Source organism: Ornithorhynchus anatinus, chromosome 11 (assembly GCF_004115215.2).
Source record: "Ornithorhynchus anatinus isolate Pmale09 chromosome 11, mOrnAna1.pri.v4, whole genome shotgun sequence".
Taxonomy (NCBI): Eukaryota; Metazoa; Chordata; class Mammalia; order Monotremata; family Ornithorhynchidae; genus Ornithorhynchus; species Ornithorhynchus anatinus.
The window spans coordinates 1,061,789-1,088,058 of NC_041738.1; the positions used below are offsets into that span (position 1 = coordinate 1,061,789).

General features: G+C 52.3%; 1 protein-coding gene across 1 annotated transcript in view; it reads right to left on the reverse strand.

Annotated features, from left to right (window-relative positions):
• The window catches only part of LOC100089443 (limbic system associated membrane protein), a 273,754-nt gene extending 248,070 nt beyond the window's left edge, over positions 1 to 25,684 (reverse strand). Inside the window, exon 1 of the mRNA XM_029074900.2 lies at positions 25,512 to 25,684. Coding sequence (XP_028930733.1) covers positions 25,512 to 25,578 — 67 coding nt within the window. The 5' untranslated portion in view covers positions 25,579 to 25,684. The remainder of the gene's footprint in view (positions 1 to 25,511) is intronic.
• Positions 25,685 to 26,270: the final 586 nt, after the last annotated feature.

Genomic DNA, 26,270 nt, shown 5'->3' on the forward strand with positions numbered 1-26,270 from the left:
CTCATACCCCACTCCAATCATGCCCCATCCCAGCTCATGCCCCACCCCAATCACGCCCCATCCCAGCTCATTGCAAGAAGCTGTGAGGGAGAGCTAGTGGGCCTCCAGATGAACCGCTCCCCCCTTGACTCAAGGCCTACTTCTCCTGCCCTTAATGTCACAGAGGATTTCACCTCCAGCCCAGCAACCCAAGATGGTTGTCTGAAGCAGGAGCACTGTGGGACTGTAAAACAATGTGCTGTTTCTAGGAAGGACCCAGAAGGGCCAGAGGGGTCTGCTTCTGGCCCATCCCATTCTATCCCAACCTAAGCACCCCACCGCCCTCCCCTCTCCACCTCCCTGACTCACAGCATCCAAAGACTTCGGAAAAGAGGTTTAAAATGAGAAAATGAACCTGAGAGAGTCACCTACCTGGCCTCAGCCTCTCCCCAGCCTCATGTCCCTTTCCATTCGCCATCCCCCAGAGGCAGGCCCCAGCAAGACCCCAGGGGGCGAAGACTCCGATTCCAGTCATAGGTTGTGTCTGTCACGCACTGCATGCTGGAAATTGCCATAAGCCCCCACCACAGAATCCAGCTAAATAGTCACCCCCTTACTGCCCTCAAGGACCCCAACCCAAGGGAGGCAGGGAGGCGAGGGATTCCCTCACCCACTGCCTTCCTGCAAGTCCCCCACTAGACTATAGACAGGAAGGTAGCCCCAGTTTCTTGGAAGCAAAGACTTAGTAGCCAGTGTCTCTGAGGCAGGAGGCTGTGGTCTGACTGATGATTCCAGATGGGGTAGATCCGACATTCAGGCCGGCCAGGCACAGTACTTGCACCACACTGGGCTCACCACCTGATGGAGTGTTCTGCACCCAGTAAATGCTCATTAAATATGACTGAGTGAATGAACTTAATGAATGAATGAGAAAGAGAGTGGGTATTAAATCTCCATTCGACACAAGAGGAAATCGAGGCCCAGAAAAGTCAAGTGACTTCCCCAGGTGACAAAGTAAGCCAGCATTAGAACCCACATCCTCTGACTCCCAAGTCCAGGCTCGGTACTCCAGCCCCCACTAACATGTAACAAATGTCACAATGATTACTATCATTATTATTATTATCGTCACAGTGAATATTCAACAGGCTATGCTGCCCACGCTTCTCCCCGCAAAGTTACATTCCCGTCAAGGAGACCACCCTCCCCCAGGATGTAACCATCCAATCGCCCAATCCAGGAGCAGCAGCAAAAGCCCCAGACCCACAAGGGGGTCTCCCACCTACCCCCTACCTTCCACACTGCCCAGATGCCTGCCACCTTTGGTTACAGCATTTTGGGGAATGAACACTGTGGGGGGTATGGACCCAGCAAAGTTGAGGAGTAGAACCCACTTCCCAACCCCCAACCCCTGAAACTAATACCACCATCACCAGGGGAAGGGACCTTTCACTTATTTTCAATTTCTGAAATATTCTGCATGAAAAACAATGAAAAAATGGAAATAAATTGGGTTGTGTTCCCTTCTGAAGTGTATAAATAGATCTCCCTCAGTGACATTTATTTTCTGTTCCTTAATGCTTATAAATGGTAATATTCTCTTCCTTTTGACTTGGTATTGCCCATCTTTGAGGGTAATTATGTTATTCCTGCAGTATATTTATTCTTCACACAGCCCATTGCATTTGCTTATCTGACCGCTGGTGAATACCGGATATTAAGTGCCCAGAAACAAGGGTAAGAAGCAACTCGGTGTAACTTACTTATGTTCCTATAAGGAACGGACTGGTGGTCTGTGTCCGGAGCCCGCTAGGCCCTTAGCAATAATAATAATGGCATTTGGTAAACACTGACTGTGTGCCAAGAACTGTGCTAAATGTTGTGGTAGGTACACGATAAATCAGGTTGGAAACAGTCCTTGTCCCACATGAGGCTCACAGTCAGAGGGAGAGAGAACAGTAACAGATCCCCATTGTAAAGATGAGGAAATTGAGCCCAGAGAAAAGAAGTCACTTGTCCACTGTCACACAGCAGATCGGGGCCAGGCTTCTCCTTCTCCTGCCGGCGAAAAGGCCTTCACTTATCAGAGAGGTTTCCACTGTTCCTTCCTCTTTTCTAGACTCCTCTTCCAATATGTCGAGGCTTTTACGCTGCTGCTCCATCCTCTCTTCTGGTCTCTTCTTCCATCGGGTCCTCTTCCCCACCCACCTCCTGGAATCTCCCAAGATGCCCTGCTGTGCACCACTAAGAGCGCTTTACTCCCTCCCACTCCCCCTCTCTGTTCTCTTTGCTCTCCTGACTCTCAACCAATTCATCCTACCTTACCTGTCTCCTCTCTTCTCCCACTACATCCCAGCTCACCCTCTCCACTCTTCCTGAGCCACCTTACAGCTGCCCTTCACTCTCACCTAACCCACCTCCGTCCCCTCAGCCTGGAACTCCATCTCACCATCCTCCCGGAGACCCCAGCTCTCCCTGCATTCAATGCCCCCGTTAGCTCACCTCCTCCGGCATGCCTTCCCCACTTGGTTCCCAGGATCCTCCAGTCACACAAACCCACTAGCCAAAGCACTCCTGCAACTTGAGCACTTTTTCCACCTGGCCTGAGCACTGTGCTCCACTTGGAGACCAACTAAACATTCATTTGCTTGCTTTGATCCCCCTAATTGACTACTCCTCTGTCTGTCTGTCTACTCAGATGGAGTGAGAACTCCTTATGGGTAGGCAATGTGTTGCTTCTCAGCTTGATTTTTTTTTCTGTTAAGCACTTACTTTGTGTCAGCCAGTGTTCTAAGCACGGGGGTAGATACAAGCTAATCAGGTTGGATGAAGTTCATGTTCCACATTGGGATCACAGTTTTAATCCCCATTTTACAGATGAGGGAACTGAGGCCCAGAGAAGTAAAGTGACTTGCTCCAAGGTCAGACAGCAGAAGAGTGGCGGAGTCAGGATTAGAATCCAGGTCCACACCCTGCATCCAGTAGAAGTTCAATACATGCTCCTGCTACTTCCACTGCTGCCCACTCACTGGTGGCACCTGAAGTCACTTGGGGTCAGAATGTCATGGGGACCTCAAGATGTGCGGTGGGGGGGGGGGGGGGACGAGAGGAAGGCTCAGGAGAGTGGATGGTCCCCCCAGTCAATCAGGGCATCAATCCATCGAGCACTCGATAAACACCTTTGACTGATTGACTGAACAGACCCAGTGTGGAGGGAAAGGGGATGATGTCTGAGATTGGGAATAATGTACCCCATAATAAAACGATTTTAAATTTCCATCCATTTCACCCTGAGGCCAACAGGAATGGACATGGGGGAGAGAGAGGGGATTGGGGGTGGGGAGACAGAAAGAGACAGAGAGAGAAAGATGTAGAGAGATAGAGAGAAAGAGAGTGAGAGGGACAGAGAGAGAGACAGAGAGCCCAGGCCTGGGGGTCAGAGTATCTGGGTCCTAATCCCAACTCTATAATAATAATAATGTTGGTATTTGTTAAGCACTTACTATGTGCAGAGCACTATTCTAAGTGCTGGGGTAGATACAGGGTAATCAGGTTGTCCCACATGAGGCTCACAGTCTTAGTTCCCATTTTATAGATAAGGTAACTGAGGCACAGAGAAGTTAAGTGACTTGCCCACAGTCACACAGCTGACAAGTGGCAGACCGGGATTCAAACCCATGCCTTCTGGCTCCCAAACCCGTGCTCTTTCCACTGAGCCACGCTGCTTCTCACCGCTTTACCACTTGTCTGCTGTGTGACCTTGGACAAGTCTACTTAATTTCTCTGTACCTCAGTTTCTTCATCTCTAAAATGAGGATTAAATACCCTATACCCTTCCCCTTAGACTGTGAGGCCCAGATGGTGCAGGTACTCTGTCTTACCTGATTATCTGGTATCTAACCCATCACTTAGTTCAATGCTTAACAAATATAAAAAGAAAGAGAGAGTGCAAAGGCAGACTCTCTGTGCCCCTGGTTTTGGGGAACACAGGGAGGAAGCTGCAGTTCAAAATCAGCCCACAGCAATGTTGCACAGGCTGGGAGAGGGTGCTGGAAGCCTGTCTGTCAAGTCTGAGTCTGGGAAATTCCCTATAGGCAATCCCTGAGCTCCAAGCACTCCTCTACTCTCCCAGAGCACTCCTCTGCTCTCTCCAAGCACTCCTCGGCTCTCCAGGATCAATTCCACGAGTCAAAAATCAGTATTCACCCTAGATCTGGGTTGGGGGGGGGGGGGGTGGAAGGTATTTCTTTTGCACATAAATTAGCCGTGGCCAGTCCTCAGGGGTTACGAGGGCATCTCCAACCCTCCCCTCTCTGTACTGACAATTTAGTGTGTGTTGAAATGGACCCTCTCAAGCCCTGTGGCAGAGGAAGCCAGAAGTATGGGAAGAGGCATATTTCCAGGCTACTGTGAAGGACTGATTTCCTGAAATCCTGAAGAACAATAATAATAATAATACTGGTATTTGTTAAGTGCTTACTATGTTCCAGACACTGTGCTAAGTGCTGGGGTGGATACAAGCAAGTCAGCGTGGACACAGTCCCTGTCCCAAAATGGAGCTCACAGTCTTAATCCCCATTTTACAGATAAGGTATTGAGGCACAGAGAAGTTAAGTGACTTGCCCAGGTCACACAGCAGACAAGTCGGGGAGCTGGGGATTAGAACCCAGGTCTTTCTGACTCTTGGGCCCATGCTCTATCCACTAGGCCATGCTGCTCTCTCTCTGACTGAACTCCCCTCCAGGAACTTCAGGATTCTGGGCAGAGATAGGGGCAGATGGAGACACACACCCTCTGTTTCTCTAAGGGGCATCCCCGGCTTAGAGCAGTGCCTGCCCTTCTGCCTCCTCAGTTACATCAGGGACAGTCCCCATTCTACAGAGGAGGAAACTGAGACAGCTAGGGTCATCACCCATTATTCAGAGAATAAAACTGAACCATCTAATGTCAGAACCCATTCTATACAGGAGGAAAGTGAGGCAGATAGTTTCAGCCCCCATTCTACAGAGGAAACAGAGGCCCAGAGAAATAAATTGACTTGCCCAAAGCCACACAGCAACTCAGGGGCCAAGCTGGCACTCAAACCCTGCTCTCCCCACTCCCTGCTCCATACTCTGTCCACTAAGCTGTGTTGCCTTTCCTGGTCAAGGAGTAAACCCTGTGGGGACAATGGAGACCACTGACCATCCCCCTCCCCCCCCATCCACCCTCCTATCCCTCGTGTCACCAGCTGAGCAGAGGAAGCCAGAGCTTCCACTCACAGATCTAGCACCTGGGGCCACTAGAAACCTGAGGTGGCGGGGGAAAGGGTAGGGAAGGAAGGGACAGAAAAGGGAGAAAGGCAGCATTCCCTAGTGGATAGAACTCAAGTCTGGGGGTCAGGAGGGCCAGGCTCTGCAGCATGACTACCTCTCTGAGCCTCAGTTTTCTCATTTGTAAAATGGGGATGAGAAACCTGCTCTCTTACATCACGGGTGTGAGTCCCACAGGGGCCAGGGATGGTTTCCTGTCTGATTATCTTGTATCTGCTGCAGCATTTAATCAAGAGTAGCTATCCAATCAACCAACGGTATTTATTGAGCACTTACTGACTGCACAGCACTGTACTAAGCACTTGGGAAAGTACACTAAACAAAGTGTACAAACAGACACACTCCATGTCCACAGTGAGCTTATAGTCTTAGGACTACAGTCTAGTTAATAGATCGCACTACAAAATGAAAGCAGGAAGAGAGGATCCATGGGCCCAGAGGTACTCTCCAGGGCTGGGAGCCAAACTCCACCTCCGCTCTGGCCCTGGGTGCCCAGCACGAGCTGGTGTCTCCCCCATGCCAAAGCAAACAATTTCGGCCTTTTGGCTCCCTCTCTGACCAAGGGGTCTGGAGGGGTAGGGGCCAGGGAAAGGACTCAGAGCCACCCTCCCCCAGCCCCCCTCAGCCCTGCCACCTGCCCCAACCCTACACTCAGGGACCCCACTAAATGCACGTCCAGGGGGCGAAGGTGGGGCAGAGGTCAAGTCGACCAGAGAGCCCACTGGTCCAGGCTGCTGCAGGCTGGCAGCCCCGGGGCCACCCGGGAAGGGATGAATAAAGGCCGCCTTGTGTGGGGCTGGGGGAGGCTGGACCCGGAATACCGAGCAGGGTTGGGGGTGGGGGCGGGGGCAGGGGCTGAGAGCTGGGGGCTGGGGGCCGAGGCCAAGGCTACATGTGACCGGCCAATCCTTTCGCAGTGTCTGAGAACGCCGTTGGCCACGGTCTCCACTCTATATGGGAGTGGAGGGGTGGGGGACTGCCCTTCTGTCCTTTCTTCATCTCTGAGACCTCTGCTGCGGCCCAGCTTTCCAACGCCTGCCCCTAGTCTCCCTCACAGACGGTCCCATACAGCAGCTGAGCTCAGCCTCAGTGAACTCCTCCCCCTCCTCCAGGCAACCGACACTGGCCAGATTCGGGGTGCAGACCACGTCTCAGGGGATGCTCAGAGCCTGGTGCTCAAGCTGAGGGGGTATCGACAGAGGCCTCCTTTGGTCCCAAGGGGACGAACCCAGGGGCCACTGGCCAGGAGACCCTTCACCCATTCTTCACCCGGCCATCTGGGAGACCGCTGCTTGGACTCCAGTGGTTGACGTGGGAGGGGAGGGGGAGCAGAACCAGTCTGTCTCTCCACCAGCAGGACCTGTGCGAGAAGGCTACTTTCAGCAGTGGTTACAGCTCACACTGAGCCACCTGCACTCCCTGGCCCGGTCCCTGCCCCCGCCGGGCCCACACCTTTGACAATAACAACCGTGGTGATTCTTGCTGTTGTTTCCAGGTGCTAATTCTTGGCCACGTCTATTCCAACAAGCCTCCTCTTCTACATCAAGTTATAAGGGGGGCCATGCATTTCACAGCACAGACTGCAGCTGCCGCGTGCAATGGGGAGAATCTCCCCAAAGGGTTCTAATGGGTTTGTGTAATATTTGTCGAAGCGATATTATCCCGATCATAAATGTTTTCTAATTATTTCCTTAGATTAATGAAAACACGTTATATTAAACACAAAATTTATAAACAGCAATATAAATAAGGAGAAATGAATATGAATAACTTTCCTAGGATGTAAATAATAAATATTAATTCCAACAACCCATTCTGTGCAAATGGTTTTAACCAGGCGCTATTTCCAATACATTTTTAATAGCCGCAACCATTTAGGCAGGCACTAATTCCAATACATCTCAATGATCTGTTTTGGTCTTTTGTGCTCTTCTCTATGTCTGACAGTGAGGGTCCTTCATAGGGCCAACCTAGAAGAGGGGCCAGAGCCCCTCCCTCTGACACAACATTCAGAAAAAGCAAAATGAGTTTGCAGCTGTGTCCCACAGAGTTTCAAGAGGGCATAGAATACTGCCCCTACCCTGCCCCTGCCCCGCATCTCATATCAGGGGCAGCACTAAGCTGGTTGTAAGTCTCTCCAAAGGCCAGACCCACATTCACCCAGCCTCCTTCTCCACCTCTTGGGTCTTCTCTCGCCTAACTGAATGAATGGCAGAGGTTTGGGGGTGATTTAACAGCCCAAGTCGTGAGTGAAGACTTTCTCAAGATAGTGGGGGTCAGAGTGCTGGTGGGGGTGTGTGGGTGATGAACTCAACAGTCACTTAGCCTGATCAGCATCACCTTGAAATGCACCCAGTTCTCCTAAAACACCCAAGCTCATTACACATTCTTTGGATAGAATGCCACAGAACTAGAGCTACAGTTAGTTCTTCTAAAGCGTGTGTTCTCACAACACATCCTTTGGATAGAACACAACAGAAATATAGGTACAGCTAGCTCTTCTAAAACACATGTTCTCACTGCACCTCTTTGGATTGAACATGATAGAATGCCAGCTACAGCTAGTTCTCATTGAGCACTCTCTGAAGACTAAACGATAGAACTACGATTAATTATTTTTTAAAAATGGTATTTGTTAAGTGCTTACTATGTGTTGGCACTGTTTTAAGCACTGGAGTAGATACAAGATAATCAGGTCGGACACAGTTTATAGTCCAAACGGGGCTCAGTCAATCCGCATTTTACAGATGAGGTAACTGAGGCTCCAAGAAGTGAAGTGACTTACCCAAGGTCACACAGCCGACAAGTGGCCGAGCCGAGGTTAGTTAGAACCCAGGTCCTTCTGACTTCCAGTTCTTCTAGAACATCTGTTATCACTGCATGTTCTTCAAAGAGAACATGGCAGAACGAGAGTTTTTTGTTACACCACATGCTCTTGGTAGAACATGATAGAACTATGGTCTGCTCCACTATTAACACATGCACTTATTGCATACAACACCAAGGAAGGATTAGAGAAGGCTCTTCCCACCATATGGGAGGAATCCACTGAGATCTTCAGGCAAATTCTAGGTCTTCCCTGGAAGTTGGCAAAGTCTGGTTGAATTTTGATTCGGCTTTCACATTTCTGCTGGCTGGCACCCCAGATTCAAAGTGAAGCTGAGAGCTTCAAGGGTGCCCGCCCCCACCCGTGGTACCAAACCCGGCCAGGGTCTTCATTGCCCACAAATGAAACCCCTCACCCCTGCACTGAGCAGGACAGGTGTAGACATTGGCATGGGCAGGAGACCCAAACAGTTGCTCTGTGTCAGAAAGAAACAGGGTGCTATGGGTGGAAAGACACCTTAGGGATTGAAGGAAGCGGAGGGCAGACCAGAGGTGGCAGAAGCAGATCGGACCAACAGGCAACAATCAATCCCTCAGTGTAATTTACTGAGCACCCACTGGGTGATAGACCCTGTGGCATCCAGAAATGGAGCAATAGTGTTAGAACAGAGGCTTCAGAAAGACCGGGACCCTGAGTGGAAGAAATGAGAAACAGCATGGCCTAGGGGGAAAATGCATGGGCCTGGGAAGAGGACCTGGGTTCTAATCCCAATTACTTGCTCTGTGACCTCAGGCAAGTCACTTAACTCCTCGGTGCCTCAGTTTCTTCAACTGTAAAATGGGGATTCAATGCCTGTTCTTCCTCCTACTTAGACAGTGAACACCATGTGGGACAGAGACTGTGTCTGACCTAATTTACTTATACCTAGTGCTTAGAACAGTGTTTGACACATAGGAAGCATTTAATACCATCAAAAAAAAAGAGCAGCAGGCCCTATTGATGAAGAGCCAGAAGCTCCTTGAGGGCAGGGGAACCACTCCTACTTTTTCAATGAACTTTCCCAAACCACTTCGGACAGTGAAGTGGATGCTCAGTAAATATTCAGCCCCGGGCCTGCTGTGTGATCATGGTAAGTCATTTAACTTCCCTATGCCTCAGTTTCCTCATCTGTAAAATGGGGAATGAAATGCCTGTCCTCTCTCCCTCCCCGTTAGACTCTGAGCCCCGGGTGGGATGGGGACTGTGTCTAATATGATAATGTTGCATCTACCCGGACACTCAGGTCAGTGCTTGGCACAGAGTAAGCACTTAAACAAATATCGCAATATTTATTATTAGGAGGGCTCTAACTACACTATGCAGCAGGGGGCGAACTCTGCACGCACACAAAGTTAAAGCAACTGCGGGTCGACCAGTGGTTTTTTTTTAATCAGCCTCAGCCGGACACCCCTGATAAAAATCTCCCCCTCAGCAGGCTGAGATTGGTGAGCTCGGAGACCATTTCCAGTTGGCCCAGAGCAGAGATTAGGCCAGGTTGAAAGTAAAAACCTCCAGTCAACAATGACCCACTTAGCATCCTAAACAATGAGCTCCAAAGTGTAGTCAGTGACCACAAGCTTAGTCCTGCAATGGACTGGCCCCAGTGAAGCTGGAAAGAGGAAAAACGGACTAGGATGAACAGAGTCAGAAATTAAGTAGCTTAAATGTGCAGCCTTAGTATCTAGACAACTACCAGGAAAGTGAGCCACCCCTCACCCAGGGGCAGGGCCTTCCAGTGAACAGTCTGACAGACAGAGACTAAGCCCGCCAAACTCTCCTACTCAGAAAAGAGTCCAATTTCAAGAATTAGCCCTGTGCTAGGGAAGCAGGCTGTGAGCTAAGAAGTCACCAAAATAGCTTTACAGGTTAAGATGAGGTTGACGGAGTAAAAGCCTCCAACCTCCAGGAAGCCTTCCCAACTAACCCAACTTCTCCCCACCCTGTTTTCCCACCCTTCTGCATTGCCTATGCTCTAGGGTCTATATTCATTAAGTCTTTGACGACACTCACCCCACCCTCACAGCACCTATGTCCATACCCTTATATTCTGCCCCTTCCCTTCTCTGCAATGTATTTTATGTCTGCCTCCCCCTCTAGACTGTAAAGTCCTTGTGAGGAGGGATCATGACTACCAAACTCTATTACACTGTATTCGTCCAAATGCTTAGTACCTGCTCAATAAATACCATTGATTGATTAACTGAGGAACCATGGGCTGGTTGCCCTTTTAATGGTTAGGGAAGGACCATCCAACACCCCTGACTCTCCTCCAGTGGCCCAGGAGAGACACCATATACTGGAGAACTGACTAACAGAGTCTCCCATGAGCCCTGAGTAAATGAGCCCTGGCCTGACCCCAAAGAGGTCAAGACCAACAAGTGGAAAGAGCCAGGCCTGAGAGACAGACGACCTGGGTTCTAATCTCAGCGCTGCCAACTGGCCTGCTATATGACTGTTAGCTCCATGTGGGACCGGGACTGTGTCCAACCTGATTAACTTTTTTTTTAATGGATTTATTACACCAGGCATTGTACTAAGCACTGGGGTGGATATAAGCAAATCAGGTTGGACACGGTCCCTGTCCCACATGGGGTGCACAATCTTCACTGACTTGTCCCTACCCTAGTGCTTAGAACAATGCCTATCACATAAGTGTTTAAATACCATAACAACTATCACAATTATTAAGAGCTTGAAGGAGTGGTATCTAGTGCTCATGGCTTGCCCACCACCTCTTGCCCCTGCCTGTCACATATGATCTCCCACTCCAACCCAGCCCTTACATTTCGCTCCTTTAATGCCAACCTGCTCACTGTACCTTGAGCTGATCTATCTCACCACTGACCTGTTGCCCATATCCTCCCTCTGTCCTAGGACTCCCTCCCCCTTCATATCCGACAGACTACCACTCTCCCCACCTTCAAAGCCCTCCTAGAAATCACACCTCATCCAGGAAAGCTTCCCTAACTCCTCGTTACTCCCACTCCCTTCTGTGTCACCCTTGCACTTGGATCTGTATCCTTTTAAGCACTCGATATTCATCCAAGCCTCATCCCCACAACACTTATGTCCATATCCATAAATGACTTTACTGTAAGCTCTTGTGAGCAAAGAACAGGTCTACCAATTTGGTTGTATTGTACTCCCCCAAACGCTTGCTACAGTGTTTTGCATACAATAAGAGTAAAGGCTTAATAAGTAACATTGGTTGATTGATTTATGAACAGTTAGAAGCAACAACACAAATGAAGGAATGCATGGATGGTTTTATCGTGGTAATTGACATTAATATTCAGTGCTGGTATCACTCCAAGGGAGTGCCCTCCCTCCAGATACCTTTCTCTTTAGAAATCCACCTTATACCATAGATTGCCTCCATTTTCCCCTCACTTTCATCTCCTCCCTTCTCTCCTTCCCCCTGGGAGCATATGGGGTTCAGTTACTGGCAAACTAGACACAAGAGCCAAGACTGAAGCGAACAGAGAGGTCAATCTTGGAACACAACAGCCAATTCTGTCCCTAGCCCACTCCAGACCCCCTCCCCACCATCCCTCAACCTGCCCTGCTGGCTTCCAGGGAGATCCACCTGCAGGCTCCAGCATGGAAGGAACCCACCTGGCAGGACCAGAGCGAGAGAGCGAGAGAGAGCGAGGGAGAGCGAGAGAAAAAAGTGTGTGTGTGTGTGTATGTATGTACGTATGTATGTATGCACACAAAACAGTTTTTATCATTTTGAGCATTCAAAGCCAGTGGAAGAGGCAGTGCCGATGTTGCTGTGGTTTTGCTATTTACTCAGCACCCAAAGGCCGTGTTTGCCCAAGCAAGCCAGGCCAGAGCCGCTGTAATAACCCAGAACGGCTGCGGTCTGTTGACTCGTGGGCGCTTCTCGACTCTGGGGCGGAAGCCCGCACCCGGAGGGGCCTGTGCCAGCGAGCTCGCTCAGGCCGCAGACCGTCTGCCTGCCAGCTGGGCTACTGAAATTGGGTTTGCCCGCTTCCGGTCAGCCAGCCTTCCCTGCGGGGGGAGCGGAATGGCTATTTGCTGCTGGTGCTGCCCGGACCCCACCTTGATCCAGGCAGGACAGGGACCCACAGCTTCAGCGGACAGAAGCTTCACCCCAGACTAAGGCGTAACTTGTTGACTTATTCTGTGCTAAGCACTGGGGTAGATACATGATAAACATGTTACAGCAAAGTCTCTGTTCCATTCAGAGCTCACAGACTAGTGACGAAGGGAAACAAGTCCTGAATCCTTATTTTACAGTTGAGACTGAGGACCAGGGAAGTGACTTGCCCAAGTTCTCCCAGTTGACAAGCGGTGGAGCAAGGATTAGAACCCAAGTCCCATGATTCTTTCAGTTAGGCCACTCTGCTTCCAATGCAGAGAATACGGCACAGTCAGCTCTGCCACAGAGCAGTTTGTGGAGAGAACATGGGAGCAGGAAAGAGAAAGGGTTTTTCCAACAACATGAGTCTGTTTGGTGAGAGCACCCGGTGGGGTTGGGTGATCAATCTCTCAGGTGGTGGTAGGTATTGCGCTCAGTACTGGCGCTGTGCCCCTGCCACCGGTGCTAGAATTGAATCACCCATGCAGAGGCGCCATCCCACAGCCTCAGACCAAGATCGGTCCTGACCAGAGACTTCAACCTCAGAAAACGGCGGCAATCACATCTATCCTTCTCCAAGGCCGGGAGACCCATCTGGGATAAATCAGGAAGCCCCTGACCCATTCCCCCTCTCTTTCCTGCCCCTGAGTGGTCCTCACCACCCCGGGAATGAACTAGACTTCCCCACTGGGCACAGTCGCCAACACCCAATGGCCCCCAGGAACACGGCCGCCCCCCCCGGACTCTGAGATCCTTCCATTGGGGGAAAGAACTTAGATCCCCACGTCAGTGAACACCCAGCGCCTGACCCCCAAGGCCAGACCCGGCCAGGACTCCCCGACCCTCCCGATGTAGCAGCTTGTAGCCTCCAGGACCGAAACACCTGCTGCATCCCAGAGGGCCCCGGCGGCCATCAGATCACCCGATCAGAGAAAATATTCGCCGGCACTGTTTTCCTAACTACCATTCTGGGGCTTATGGCTGGCAAGAGAGAGAACATGAAGTTAATTTCTGTTATTATAGCCTGTACTGCCGAGAAAATTCATACATAAACCATCTTCATTTCTGTCTCATAAACCCCCATGCCTATTCAGGAGTTTATGCCAGTCAAACCAGGCAAGAATAAGAAATGCCTTTATTGATGAGGGGAAAAATACCTATTTCGTAGGCCAGTCGTTTGCCGGTTCTTTTCTTCTCCTGAGCGGCTGTGGGCCAGGGCTGGGATGGAGGCCCAGAGCCCTCAGGACTATGGCTCAGTGAGGGGGCTTTTCTCCTCCCTGACTCCACCCCGAAACCCAGGTCTGACCCTCCACTGGAGAGTCCAGCCTAACTGACCCAACTTCCTGCCCGGGACCCTCGGCCCAAGTAGGGGCTGGTCCGGGTGGTCAGTGTTTGCTGTGGGCTGCTGGGCCTGAGTGACTGTGTTGCCCGGAACATTTCAGACTATGTGGTGGCAGTCGGCAGCTGCTCCTGATTCTTTTCCATCCCAGGAAAGTGTCTAGAATGATCAAATTATCCTGCAGGGAGATAACCCGTGGCATGGACAACCCACCCCGTGGACCACTCTCTGTGCAGGGCACTGGCAGGGAAGCGCGTTCACTGGTGGTTTCAGCTCTTCTCCTGTGGGGGCCCCTGCTAGGGTTCAGACCCCAAACCTCTCTGCTAATTTTAACCTTCTGGGGGTTGAAACTAACCCAGGTTCCTCCAGCTTCGACAGCCACCATCAGTCCTGGAGGACGACCGACAAGGACACGGTGCCTGCTGAGCCCCTCGAGGGTGAAGGAAAGGGGCTGCCCTGGTCCCTCTAAGATCCCCCACCAAAACCTCCAGAGCGGCCAGGACCCACCCCAGGTCATCAAAAGCCTCATCAGCCTGAGCATCTTCAGGAGAAATGGAGAGAGGCCCACAAGGAGCCTGCTGCCCTCCGAGGCCAACTGCGGGACTAAGTGTTCTGGACAGGGTCCTCCTCGGGCAGCGTGACTGATGAGGACTTCCTGCATCTTATAAGGGCTTGCTAGCGATCACAGTGGTGTTTTCTTGAGTGGTTGCTTACTCTGCGCAGAGTACTGGGGGAGATACGAGAGAACCAGGTCAGACCCAGTCCCACCCCACACGGTACTTTCACAGTTTAAGGAGGAGGGTGGGGTCATCCCCATCATACTGATGAAGAACCTGAGCCCCAGAAAGGTAAACTGATTTGCCCAAGGTCACACAGCAGGACGGTAGCAGAGCCAGTGCTAAAATCTGGCTTCCCCTGCTGGACCACGCCGCCCCACCCCACCCCAAGGTTACTTCAGAGGCTTTGAGGGGTGCCAGAGGCAGGAGATGTCAGGGAACTCAGGGAGCCCCCCAACCCAGCCCAGCTCCAAATACATCTGCTGGGGCCAGGCTCCTGTCCAGTAAATGGGCTCTGACTCCCTTCAAAGCCACTCCGGGATTCCACCCATCCGACAGCTTTCCCTGGGCCATCGAGACGATGGGCTGATCGTGGCCTCCCCCGCTCAGAGGGGCAGGGAGGTCCCAGGCGGGAGCTTAGGCTGTGTCTGTGGTCCTCTGAGCGCTGTCCAATTAGGCAGACCGTGAGTGGAGTCCGGAGTCGCGCTTAGGGACCACTGGGCACCCCGAGCGGTCAGGGTGGTCCTGCCAGCCATGGGCTGGTTGTTCTGCCTGACAGAGGAGGAGTCCAGAACTCACCCTCACTATACAAACCTTCTCCATCCTTGCACACACACCCAGAGGCATAACTGACAGTCCAAACAAGCAAGTGGTAGGATGATTGAGTGCCTCCTGCAGGCAGAGCACTGGATGCCCCCAGCAGGCAGGGAGCAAGATTGGGTAACTACATAGGTGCTTTGAAAAACACAATAGAAATCCAAGTTAAGATTGCTACTCAAGGAGTTTACAGTCTACTTGGGGAGTCAGACACAAATTTCTAACTAAACCAAGGTGAGAGATCAGCACAATTGAGAAAATGACACACAAATCACAGAGGAAGGAGACGTTCTGAGGGGGCTGTCGAGCTGGCCTGGACAGGAGGGTGTGGGGGTCATTCTCAGAGAAGCAGTGGCCTAGTGGGTAGACGACAGTCCTGGGAGTCAGAAGGCCTGGGTTCTAATCCCATCTCTGCCACTTGACCGCTGAGCGACCCCGGCCAAGTCATTTCACTTCTCTGGGCTTCACATACCTCATCTGTAAAATGGGGAATAAGACTGGGAGCCCGAAGTAGGACAGCGACTATGTCAAACCGGATCATCTTATAACTACCCCAACACTTAGTACAGTGCCTCCTGGCACAAGGTAAGCACTTAACTGCCTTTTTTCTTCTTTCTTTCTTTTTTGTTTAAAAAGGCCCCCTGCTTGAGGAGGGGACCTTTATCGGAAGGCTCCTCAGGAGGCAGAGCTGAGGTCAGTGATGCTGAGAGAGGGAGGGAAGCAGGGCGGGTGGGTCCTGGCCAGAGGAGAGGCAGGAATCAGAGGCAAGGTGAGGGCAAAGTCTGGGGAAAAAGCCTTGAGACCAGTGGCCAGGACGGTAAACTCCTCGAATGCTCTAGGGACCCCAGGTTGGCTTTTTGGGCTCACTCATTGATCGATCGATTGACTCGAGAGAGAAAGCATGCCCTGGTGAAGAACCCATAGGACTGCCAGACAGGAAACTCGGGGTTGAACCTCTGGCTCTGCCACTTGAGCGAGTCACTTACCTCTCTCCTCCTCAATTTTCTCGTCTGTAATCTGTAGGATCCCTGTGCTCCCTCCCCTTTGGAGCACGAGCCCCGCTACCAGCCTGATTATCTTGTATCTACTCTAGAGGAGCATCGTGGCCTAGGGTCAGAGCACCTGGGTTCTAATCCTGGCTCTGCCACGTACGCTGTGTGATCTTGGGCAAGTCACTTAACTACTCTGGGCCTCAGTTACCTCATCTGTAAAATGAGAATTCAATACCTGTTCTCCCTTTTACCTAGACTGCAAGCCCTGTGTGGTTTGACCTGATGATCTTATATTCACCTCTCCCTCAACCCCACAGCACTTATGTACAAAGCCGTGATTTATTTTTACTATTGTCAGCATCCCCTTCCAAACTGTAAGCTCAACTCTGTTACAGTATACTCTCTCTAAGGCTTAGTACAGTGCACTGCACACAGTAAGAGCTCAAAAACTGACCAAGAGATTAAGAATTTAAGAACAATGCTTAGCACATAGTAAGCGTATAACAAATAACACTACAAGTATTACCCCAGTGCTTAGTACAGTGCTTGCCACATAGTAAGCGCTTGGGCAAATACCATGATTTTTACTATTTCTCATGACCAGCATGAGTGCCACTAACATTGCCTTTTCCTCAGGATAGGAGGTATTGCTATATGCAGAGACCATTAAAAAAACCCTGGATCCATTCTGGTGACCTAGCATGCTAAGCACTGGACTAGATACAGGAGAATCAGATCGGATCCTGTCCCTGTCCCACAGTGGGACTCCCCATCCGAGAGGGAGGGAGGGCAGGGATCTTATCCCCATTTTACAGATGAGGAAGCGGCAACCCAGAGAGGTCAAATGACTTGCCTGAGGTCACCCAGGAGAGCCAGGGCTAGAATCCAGGTCCGCCTGACTCCCAGCCCCGTGATCTTCCCAGCAGAGGCTCTTTTACATTGCAGATTAAATTGGTCAGTAAAGGAGCCTGACTTTATGGATATTCTTTTGATCCAAACTCCACTAGAATGGATGCTCGCTGTAGACAGGAGGCATGCCATGTATCAGGTACTTCCCAAACTCTGCCTTTTGTCCAGAGAATGAGTATATCGTACTCTCCCAAGCACTCAGTACAGTCCTCTAGACACAGTAAACACTCAATAAAAACCACAGATTGACTGTTCTGGACAGGCTAGCAGGACCCTTCCTCAGGCTCATGAGAAGCAGGGACTGGGATCTTGAATCTACCCCAGTGCTCGGCAGATAGTAAGCACCTAATAAAGAACACATCATACAGGATGTGCCTGTATCCTCTGTTAGAGTGTAAGCTCCTTGTGAGCTGGGAATGTGTCCTCTCTTGGGTCTGAACTTCCTAAACATTTAGTACAGCGTTCTGTTCCCACTGGGCATTCAACGATGCCACTGCTGCTACTACAACCACTCCTACGAGAGCATGATAGATTGTCAGGCAGAGACCATTACCACATCCTGCCTGGACCCCTGAGGAAGGAGCTAATATCTGACCCGGTAGCAGGGACAGAGATAAAGCGACAGGAAAATTGTTATTGGCATTCTTTTCCAGCTCACAGCTCCCCAAGAGGTCTCTGGGAAGGCACGGTCACCTCCAGCAAACATGGTGGGCAATCACAGTTCCTAATGGCCAATTAGCTCAGGGAGGCCCAAGGGGTCCCCCAAGTGTCCCAGAGGCCCCCCAGGGCACATAGATCCAGTCAGTCCCCCATCCTGGTCCGTGGGGCTCAGCCACTCGCAGCAGCATGGCAGGGTCCCAGCAATCCCAGATGGTCGTTCTTGCCGGGGCTTGACACTCCCAGGGTGCCCAAAGTCTCACATGTGATCTGGCAGGGAAGACTCCTCAGGGGCAGATCCAGAGATGATCGGGCAGGGATGAAGATGACCCTTCTCTGACCCGCTCATCTCCCCCATCCTCACCGACCACTGCTCTGAGTGGAAACCCCCCCAGTTCTCTTTGGCTTCTTAGACTGAGAGCCCTTTAGGGGCCAGGAACCATGTCTCGTTCTCCCCCAAGGTATTATTTCCTAGACCTGAGTACAGTTTTGCATATAGTAGGTGCTTACTAAATACTAAGAAAAGATCCTGTAAAAATGGCAGTATGTCCGCCAACTGGATATTTTTCCCCATCTGGTCATCTGGTCAGCCCACAGAGCAAGAGGTCTTCTGATGGGCCTCAAAACCGTGTTTTTAAGCTCATGAGTCATGTCTACTAACTTTATTGGCCTCTCCCAAATGCTCAGTAGAGTACTCTCCACACAGTAGACTGTAAGCTGCTAGAGGGCAAGGGATCATTTCTACTCATTCCATTGTAGTCTCCTGAGTGTTCAGCGCTCTGCATACAGTAGACTGTCAGCACCTCAAAGGCTCTTTCGTACTTTCCCAAGCACTCAGTACAGTGCTCTGTCCAGAGTAAGTGCTGAAGAAATACTATTCATTGGTGGATGGAAGATGTGCACTAAAAGATATTTCAGGAGTATCTTGCAAGGGTGCCAAGCCTACTAATGAAATATTCTTCAAATATGTCAAAAAACAGGAATCAGTGAGGATAAGAAGTAAAGGGGGATAAAGGGGACAGGGAAGGCTCGAAAAAAGACAACCATCAAGCTCCAAGAATTGATTAATCTGGTCATTATACAAGAAGGTGTGAGGGGAGTCCAGTAGCCAAATTTATTTTCCCTAGTAGACAGGTCAAGCAAACTGGACCAAACAGGAGTAACCATGTTCAGCTTTGTTTTCACCCATGATGTGGAAATAGATGTAAATCCCTGCCTCGAGGTGCTCCACACAAGCCTGAGAAACACCCAGGGAGAAGTTGTGGAACTCTCTTCCAAGAATGGTGGCCGCTGGGTCGGTCGCTGTGACTGCGGCTTGGACTCTGAGCTCGAGGAGACTGAAATTCTGCTCCTTGAGCCACAGCCATCGGGTGATTTTTGGTTGTATTTTATGTTTTTGCCCTTTTATGTTTTAGTATTTATTGTCTCGGCGCTCCCATGTCTGTCTCCAGTCCCCTCTCCCTTCACACTTTTAGACTGTGAGCCCCAGGCCCCACCAAGGACGAGGGACCGTGTTTAATTCCCACCTGTGCATTCCTTCCCAGTGCTCAGTGCAGTACTCTGCGCATAGTAAGCCCTTAATAAGCACTATTACCACCATTATTCTTACTCCTGCAAGAGCGTAACCTATTTTTACAAATGGCTCCCTTGCCTTGCACCAGTTAGATTTTTCTCAGCTAGAGTTCTCCCGGAGTATTTTTTCCTGGTTACATTTGGAATTCCTAACCAAAGGGATTCCACGGTACTGGCCCCGTCTAATAAGATTTGGGTGCTCTTGCCCCTTCGTCAGCATCAGTGCTTCAATGGCGGTCTTGTCTCAACCTCATCAATGGTATTTATTGAGCATCTCCCATTGGGTTGCTCTCCTCCCCCTCCCCCACATCCGAGAGACACCAGTTGTGCCAAAATCTTGCCCAGCCAGTTACAATTCCAACTCGCCCATTTTCATTCTGAGGCTTCTAGCAATCGGCCGGAAGCAGCTAGGCATCCAGATATTTTAGCTTTGCTCTTCTCTGCCAATGTCCGCGGCAGCCAATTTCCTCATTTGACGGGCAGGCTAAGCTGTTCTTCTGGTTTACCTCAAGTGCCCGGTTGGGTTCCGTCCAGTCCCCTCCTCACAGCACTCCCCTGCCCCCCCCCCCCAACTCCCTCCCCTGCTTGGGAGTTCTGACAATCCAGCCCTCGTGTTCCACCATAACCATCATCTCTATCCCCTGGTCTTTTGTCTTTAAAAAAACTCTCGCTCTCTCTCCCCTTATTTTAATAATGTTGGTATTTGTTAAGCGCTTACCATGTGCAGAGCACTGTTCTAAGCGCTGGGGTAGACACAAGGGAAACAGGTTGTCCCACGTGGGACTCACAGTCTTAATCCCCATTTTACAGATGAGGTAACTGAGGCACAGAGAAGTGAAGTGACTTGCCCATAGTCACACAGCTGACAAGTGGCAGAGCTGGGATTCGAACCCATGATCTCTGACTCCAAAGCCCGTGTGGTCTTTCCACTGAGCCACTTTTACAGGATGCACTGAGTGCTTACTATTTGCCAAGTGCTATGCTAAACTCCACGGTAGATGAAAAAATAATCAGAGCCAACACAGGCCCTGTCGCACCTGGGGCTCACAATCTACAGGATCTCATTCCCATTTTATGGTTGAGGAAACTGAGGCCCAGAGAGAGTAAGTGACTTGCCCAAGGTCACACAGTAGGCCAGGGGCAGAGCTACCACTAGAACCTGAGACTCCCGACTCCCAGCCCCTTGGTCCGCCATGCGTCCTACCATCTTAACCCCATTTTACAGATGAAGAGGCTGAGGCTCAGAGAGGCATGATGACTTGCCCAGGGTCACCCAGCAGGCCAGGGGTGGAACTGGGATTAGAATCCGGGTCACCCAACTCAACTCGAACCACACCTGCCCCAGAACGTTCCGAGATCCCTAGGGATGAAGTCTTCAGAGTTTGGAGAGGCTCTGGGTGAACGATATGCAAAGCCCATTCACATACATTTTCAGCCCACCCAATGAATGCGCACTCTTGCGGTCCCTCACTCTGATTCACCACCCAACCACTCTCTCAACGTTAACCCTTTGGTTGCTCATTCCAGAAACCCGGTTCAGACGGAAAGCTCATTATTTTTGTGGCAGCTCCCATCGCCGTGACCCAGCCTGGCTCAAAGGCTCTGGAACCCAGCCGCTCCAATTACTCTGGTGGAAAAATGCCGATTTGGGCACTTTGAATCAAGAAAAGAAAACGGAAAACAACCATTTTCCAAATACGCATTTCCGCCGACTCCCAGAGGCCCGGGGCGGGGGTGGGGGAGACCAGGGGCCAGGGCCAGAACCAGGGCCCTGCGAGGAACCACGGGTGGACAATTAAAACTCACAGGAAAATGTAAAACGAGTCCCGAGGCCCTGAAGATCTATTCCCCAAGTCCACCGACGGTACAAATGACCAAAAGGCAGGGAATCGCTGGGCTGAAACCGCTGCGTCTTCTCATTTATAAATGAAAGGATTGAGGGCTTCAATCACACCGAGAATCCTTTGATTTCTCCTCCCCCATTCTGGGCGCAGAGAAAGCTCTAGTTTGGTTTGGATCTTCAATGAAAGGCATAGAAATGATTTTTCAACTGCCCAGGTTTATTTAACAGTATTTTCTCACTAGATTGTGTAGGAACAGCACCGAACAGATGGCATGGAACGAAATCCAGGAAAAAACACACACCCTTTACCTACCTCTATATATACACATACACACACACACACACACACACACACACGCTACATGTATTACTCAGGATTCAGACATATCCCGTCAAAATACCCATTTCAGATTGTTCAGGGAATATCCATCTCGCCTCTTTTTGCTGTTCCAGGACTCCTATAAAACCCACAAAGAGTTGGTAGGTGTCATCACAAACCAACTCTTCTGTTCCAACCGTTCATTCAGCTAAAACTAGGATATTGGAGCTCTATCCATCCTTCACAGCCACCCCTGGTGTCCCCAGTGCCCCCCGACACCCACCTCTCCCAAACCCAGCCCATCCAACCCCATCTGCACCCTCGTGCAACTATGCAAATCATCCCCAAACACACAACCTCCCTGTTTGCACCATTCTCCAAGCACAGCACATTCACAGAAATATCTCTGTCCCCACAAAGTGATGAATAAACCCAGACTTCCACGTCTCCCATCAGCACAGACAATACTAGGGCTTAATCTGGGGGAGGGGGAGAAGAGAAAATTAAGCCTGCAACAACAAAAACCACGCTGTTATTCATAATGATAATTCATAATGATTCCCTCAGTGCCTGCAGAGGGAGGAAGGCAGAGGAGGGGAGAGGAAAAGGCAAGAGATAGTCTTGTAATCTGCCCCTTGGCCCCCCGGATCTTCTCGAAGCCTCTGCTGAAGGAGAGCAACCCCTCAGCCCATGGTCGTGCGCCAGACAGGACGGTCTGCTTCTGGGGTCTCACGGCTGCTCCTGGCCTCTTTAAAGGAAGAGTGGGGATTTCCTGAGCACCCCCTGGGGACAGGGCACCAGGCTGAGCCCTTGGGAAAGCAGGGAAGATCTGTTCCCTGCCCCCAAGGAGCTTCCACTCTCTCGGAAGTGCTGGTTCCTGCCTCCGGCTTGCCTGTGCTACCCCTCTTGGCCGGGAAGGGCAGGCTCAGGCTTGGGGCAGATTCTCCCAGAATCTAATTGCTTCCTTCAGGCTAATTAGCTCCTTGGGGAGTCACCCCTTAACCTCTGCAAGCCACCAGGGTCTCCATGCCAGTCAACGCATTGCGGGGTACCCTTCCCCTCTACAGAGGACTCATATGTCCCCCACTCTGGAGGGGGGCCAGGAAGGAATCTGCCTCATTAGGGGATGGTCGTTAAGGAAAAGGATAAAGCAGAAACCAGGTCCTCGTTTCTGGGAACCTGGGGGGTCAAGCCGGGCGTATTCCCAGCTGACTCTGGGTCCCATCAGGAACCCATTAGGAAGGGGACGGTTCAAAGAGTAGTCACAGGATATTTACTAAGCACTTACTGTGTGCAGAGCACTATGCGAAGCAGAGGGAGGAATTGTCAGCAGGCTCAAACTGTCACTAAGTGGAGACTGGATCCACAGCCCCTTTCTCATTCCCTGCCATTCGCCTTCAATCTGACACATCACTACAATCTAACCACTCCTCACAGCTCGACCAAGGGTGAAAACAGGCACTAAAGGGACGGATGTAAGAAGGCAATCGGGAGCTTCTTGGCCAAGAGGATGGATAATACCGTGGATAGGAGCCATGAAGGAGTTGCCTTCATTTTATTTTTTTTTTTATGGTATTGGTTTTGCCCTTATTATGTGCCAGGCACTGTACTAAGCCCTGGATTTAGAGTCTTAATCCCCATTTTACAGATGAGGTAATAGGCACAGTAAAGTTGAGTGACTCATCAAGGTCACACAGCGGACGAGTGGCGGAGCCAGGACTAGAACCCAAGTCCTTCTAAACATTCTTCCCTGGACTCCGAATGCGAGGTCAAATCCAGCCACCGCCACAGGGGTCAATATGGGCTGATGGTTCTGAGTCCACAGGGAGGACCGGCACGTGGATGGCCCAAAGGTCATGAGAGTGAGCCTCTCGCCATCACGGATGAGATCTTCCCCGTGGTGGCGACAACTTCAAACCCAGAAAGTAGTGCTGGCATAGACGGTTCTGGAGTCACCGTGGACTTCTCAGCATTCCCTGCAGAAGCGGACAGCAGGGGTCTGGTCCCCACCAGTCTGGTCCCCACCCTCTGCCCGTGACCCTTGGGGGGAGAGGAGAGAGGGAGCTGTAGGGAGGAGGCAACGGCACGGCCACAGGGCCATCCCCGATCCTCCTCCTACCCATGGCGGGAGAGGGATCCTGGTCCGAGGGTCCGAGAGGAGGGGAGAGACCCTCCTTTCTCCCTCCCCCCAGCCACCCAGCCCCTGGAGAGCAGGAGACTGACCAACTGGAGAAAGGGGATGGAGAGGGTCACTAACACCAGTTACAACTGACCAAAATTCAAGTGTCCTGCCTGGGCAAATCCAGCTATGACCCGGCCCACGCAGTATGCCACCAGGGCCATACAACCCACACCACATGAGCAGAATCATGACCCCCCAGACCACACGACCCAGGCTACACCACCAGAGTCATACAACCCAGGCCATACCACTTCCTCGTGGGAAGAGCAAGCCCACCAGGGCCGACTTACCATATATATGCAAAGGGCATCCCAATTCCTTGTCCACAAATGTCTCTTGAAAAACAAGAGTGTCTCTCACACCAGAATGTGTGGCAGTCCAGGGGCAGGACCTTGCGTCCCTTGGTAAGACACACATTCTGATCAATCCCCAGAGAAGATCAGTAAATGGGGTCTCAGTCAGCCCCGCCCTACGGTTGCATAAACCCAGTAAATTAGGAGAGTTGAAGAAACATGGAATTGAGGAAGCAGGACGTGACTAGAACAGGGGGTGGTGGGAGACCAGAGTGGGATAAGTCCACCGTTCAGAAGCGATCCCAGCACTTCAGGCAGCCCTAGCATCGGTGGGCTGGCCAGAAGGAGCTGGCCAGGAGGGGGCTGCCAGGTGCTTTGATGGGCAGGAATCAGAAACGCCAGTTAGCACCCCCTTCTCTCCCCTCCTCATGGCTGGGCAGCCCAATGCCATGGTTTTGAGTCCCTGCCAGCACAGGCCTCTGCTCGCCCCCAGCCAGGGACCCCAGAGATCTAGTGAGTACCCTACCAGTTCTGCCCCAGATCCAGACTGTTGTTATGGCAACAACAGTCCCTGCCCTCAGGGCTTCTGCTGCCTGAATGGGCAGTGTAGAGGGCATCTTCTGCCAGTGTCAGGGTACTGGGTGGGTGGGGGGGAGAATGTCTGGACCGGCGTCAGGGTGCTGGAGGGGAGATATCGGGGCCAGTGTCAGGGTGCTGGGGAGGGGAGGAAGAGATGTCTGAGCCAGTGTCAGGATGCTTGGTGGGGGAAAGGGGAATGTCTGGGTCAATGACAGGTGTTGGGGTAGGGGAGGGAAGATGTCTGGACCAGTGTCAGGGTGCTGGGGGGAACGTCTGGACCAGGGTGAGGGTGCTGGGGAGAGTGTATGAAAGGCAGCAGCCTGGGATATGGCAGCTCCCGGGCAAGTACCCAGGTACCAGTCACAGCCCAGAGCAAAGCTCAGTGCCAGAGAACCAGGATCTAGAACGAGGGCACCCCTAAAGGACCCCAGCTTTACCCGGGGAACTGCGAGAGTTGGGAGGCTTTCGAGGCAAGGCGGGGAGGGGGAGTTGGGGGAAAAGGACCAACTGACCACCCCCGACCCTCGGACTCCCGGCATTTAGGAAGCACAAATCCAGACTTATGGTTTTGCCCTCAACGGCACAGAGCCCGTCACCCTCCTTGGGGTGGTGAGAGGGGTGATGCATTGACGTGCTCCCACCTTCCCCGACCGCTGGACGTCCAAACCGGAGCCCCCCGCTGGGCCCCTGCAGGGGCGGCGTCCTGGGTGACCCTCTCCCCTCCTCTCCCATCTCTCCATCCTCCCCGCCTCTGCCCGGGGGCGGTTGTGCGGAGCAGGGAAAGGGATGCCCATCTGCGCGGGGCCCGGAGGATGGCGGGGGGCGCTGCCAAGGAGCTGTTCTCCTTGGGCGAGGGGGGCACACACACGTGCACCCACCCGTGGAAACGCACCCCTAGACACGCACCGCCAGGCGCGCCCCAGTCGTGTTCGCCGCGGGGTGGACGATGCGCGCCCGGGCGCGCGCCTCGGCCACGGGGGCGAGCGCGGGTTAACCCCTTCGGGCCCCCGAGCACCTGCAAAGCACCCTCCCCCGGGGAGGGGGGACAGCGGACGGGCTCCCATCGGCCGGCCGGGTCCGCGGCCCCTCTGCAGCAGGACGGACGCCGGGCTGCGGGGGGGGAAGGTGCGGGGGATGGGGGGAAGGGGCCCCCCACCCCCCGGAGGGGCGCTCGCCCCGGTCCAGTCCTACCTTGCAGGGAGAAGACGGCCAGGAAGACGCCGAGCACGCACACGCTGTGCAGCCAGTAGGTCCGCATGGCTCCGCCTCGCCCGGTCCCGCCGCTGCGAAGGAAAGGCGGCCGGGGCTGGCACCCCTGGCACAGCCCGTGCACGCTCGGACGGGCCGGGCGGCCTGGAGGCGGCGGGGGGGGGGGGAGGGAGGGATGGGGGAGGGTCGGGAGGGGAAGGGGCCGGAGGGCAGCCTGGCTGTCCCCCCCCTGCTCCTGCTCGCTCCGTCCCCTCGCCCGCAGCTCCGGCTCAATGCGACTGTCCTTCGCCCAGCGGCGCCTTATAGCGCGGAGCCGAGCCCACCGCGCTCCCGCACGCCCCCTAGCGGGCCGCGGGGGGAACCTCCCGCCGCGCCCACTGCGCCTGCGCGCCGCCGCGGGGCCGCGCGCCCAGCGCGGCGGGGGCGCGCGCCGCCCCTGCCCCCCTTCCCTCCATCGCGCTCGACGGGCGCTTAGTCGGGGCAGGGCCCTGGAATAACAAAATACAGAAAATAAATGGTGCTGTCTGTTAGTAATAATCATCGCGTTGGACTCTGTTAAGCGCTTACTAGGTGCAGAGCGCTGTTCTAAGCGCTGGGGGAGAGACAGGGTCATCAGGTGGTCCCATGGGATGATGGAGATGAAGGTGATGTTGAGGGCCATAATAATGGTAACTGTTGGATTTGTTAAGCACTTACTTTGTGTCAGGCCCTGTAATAAGAATAATAATGTTGGTATTTGTT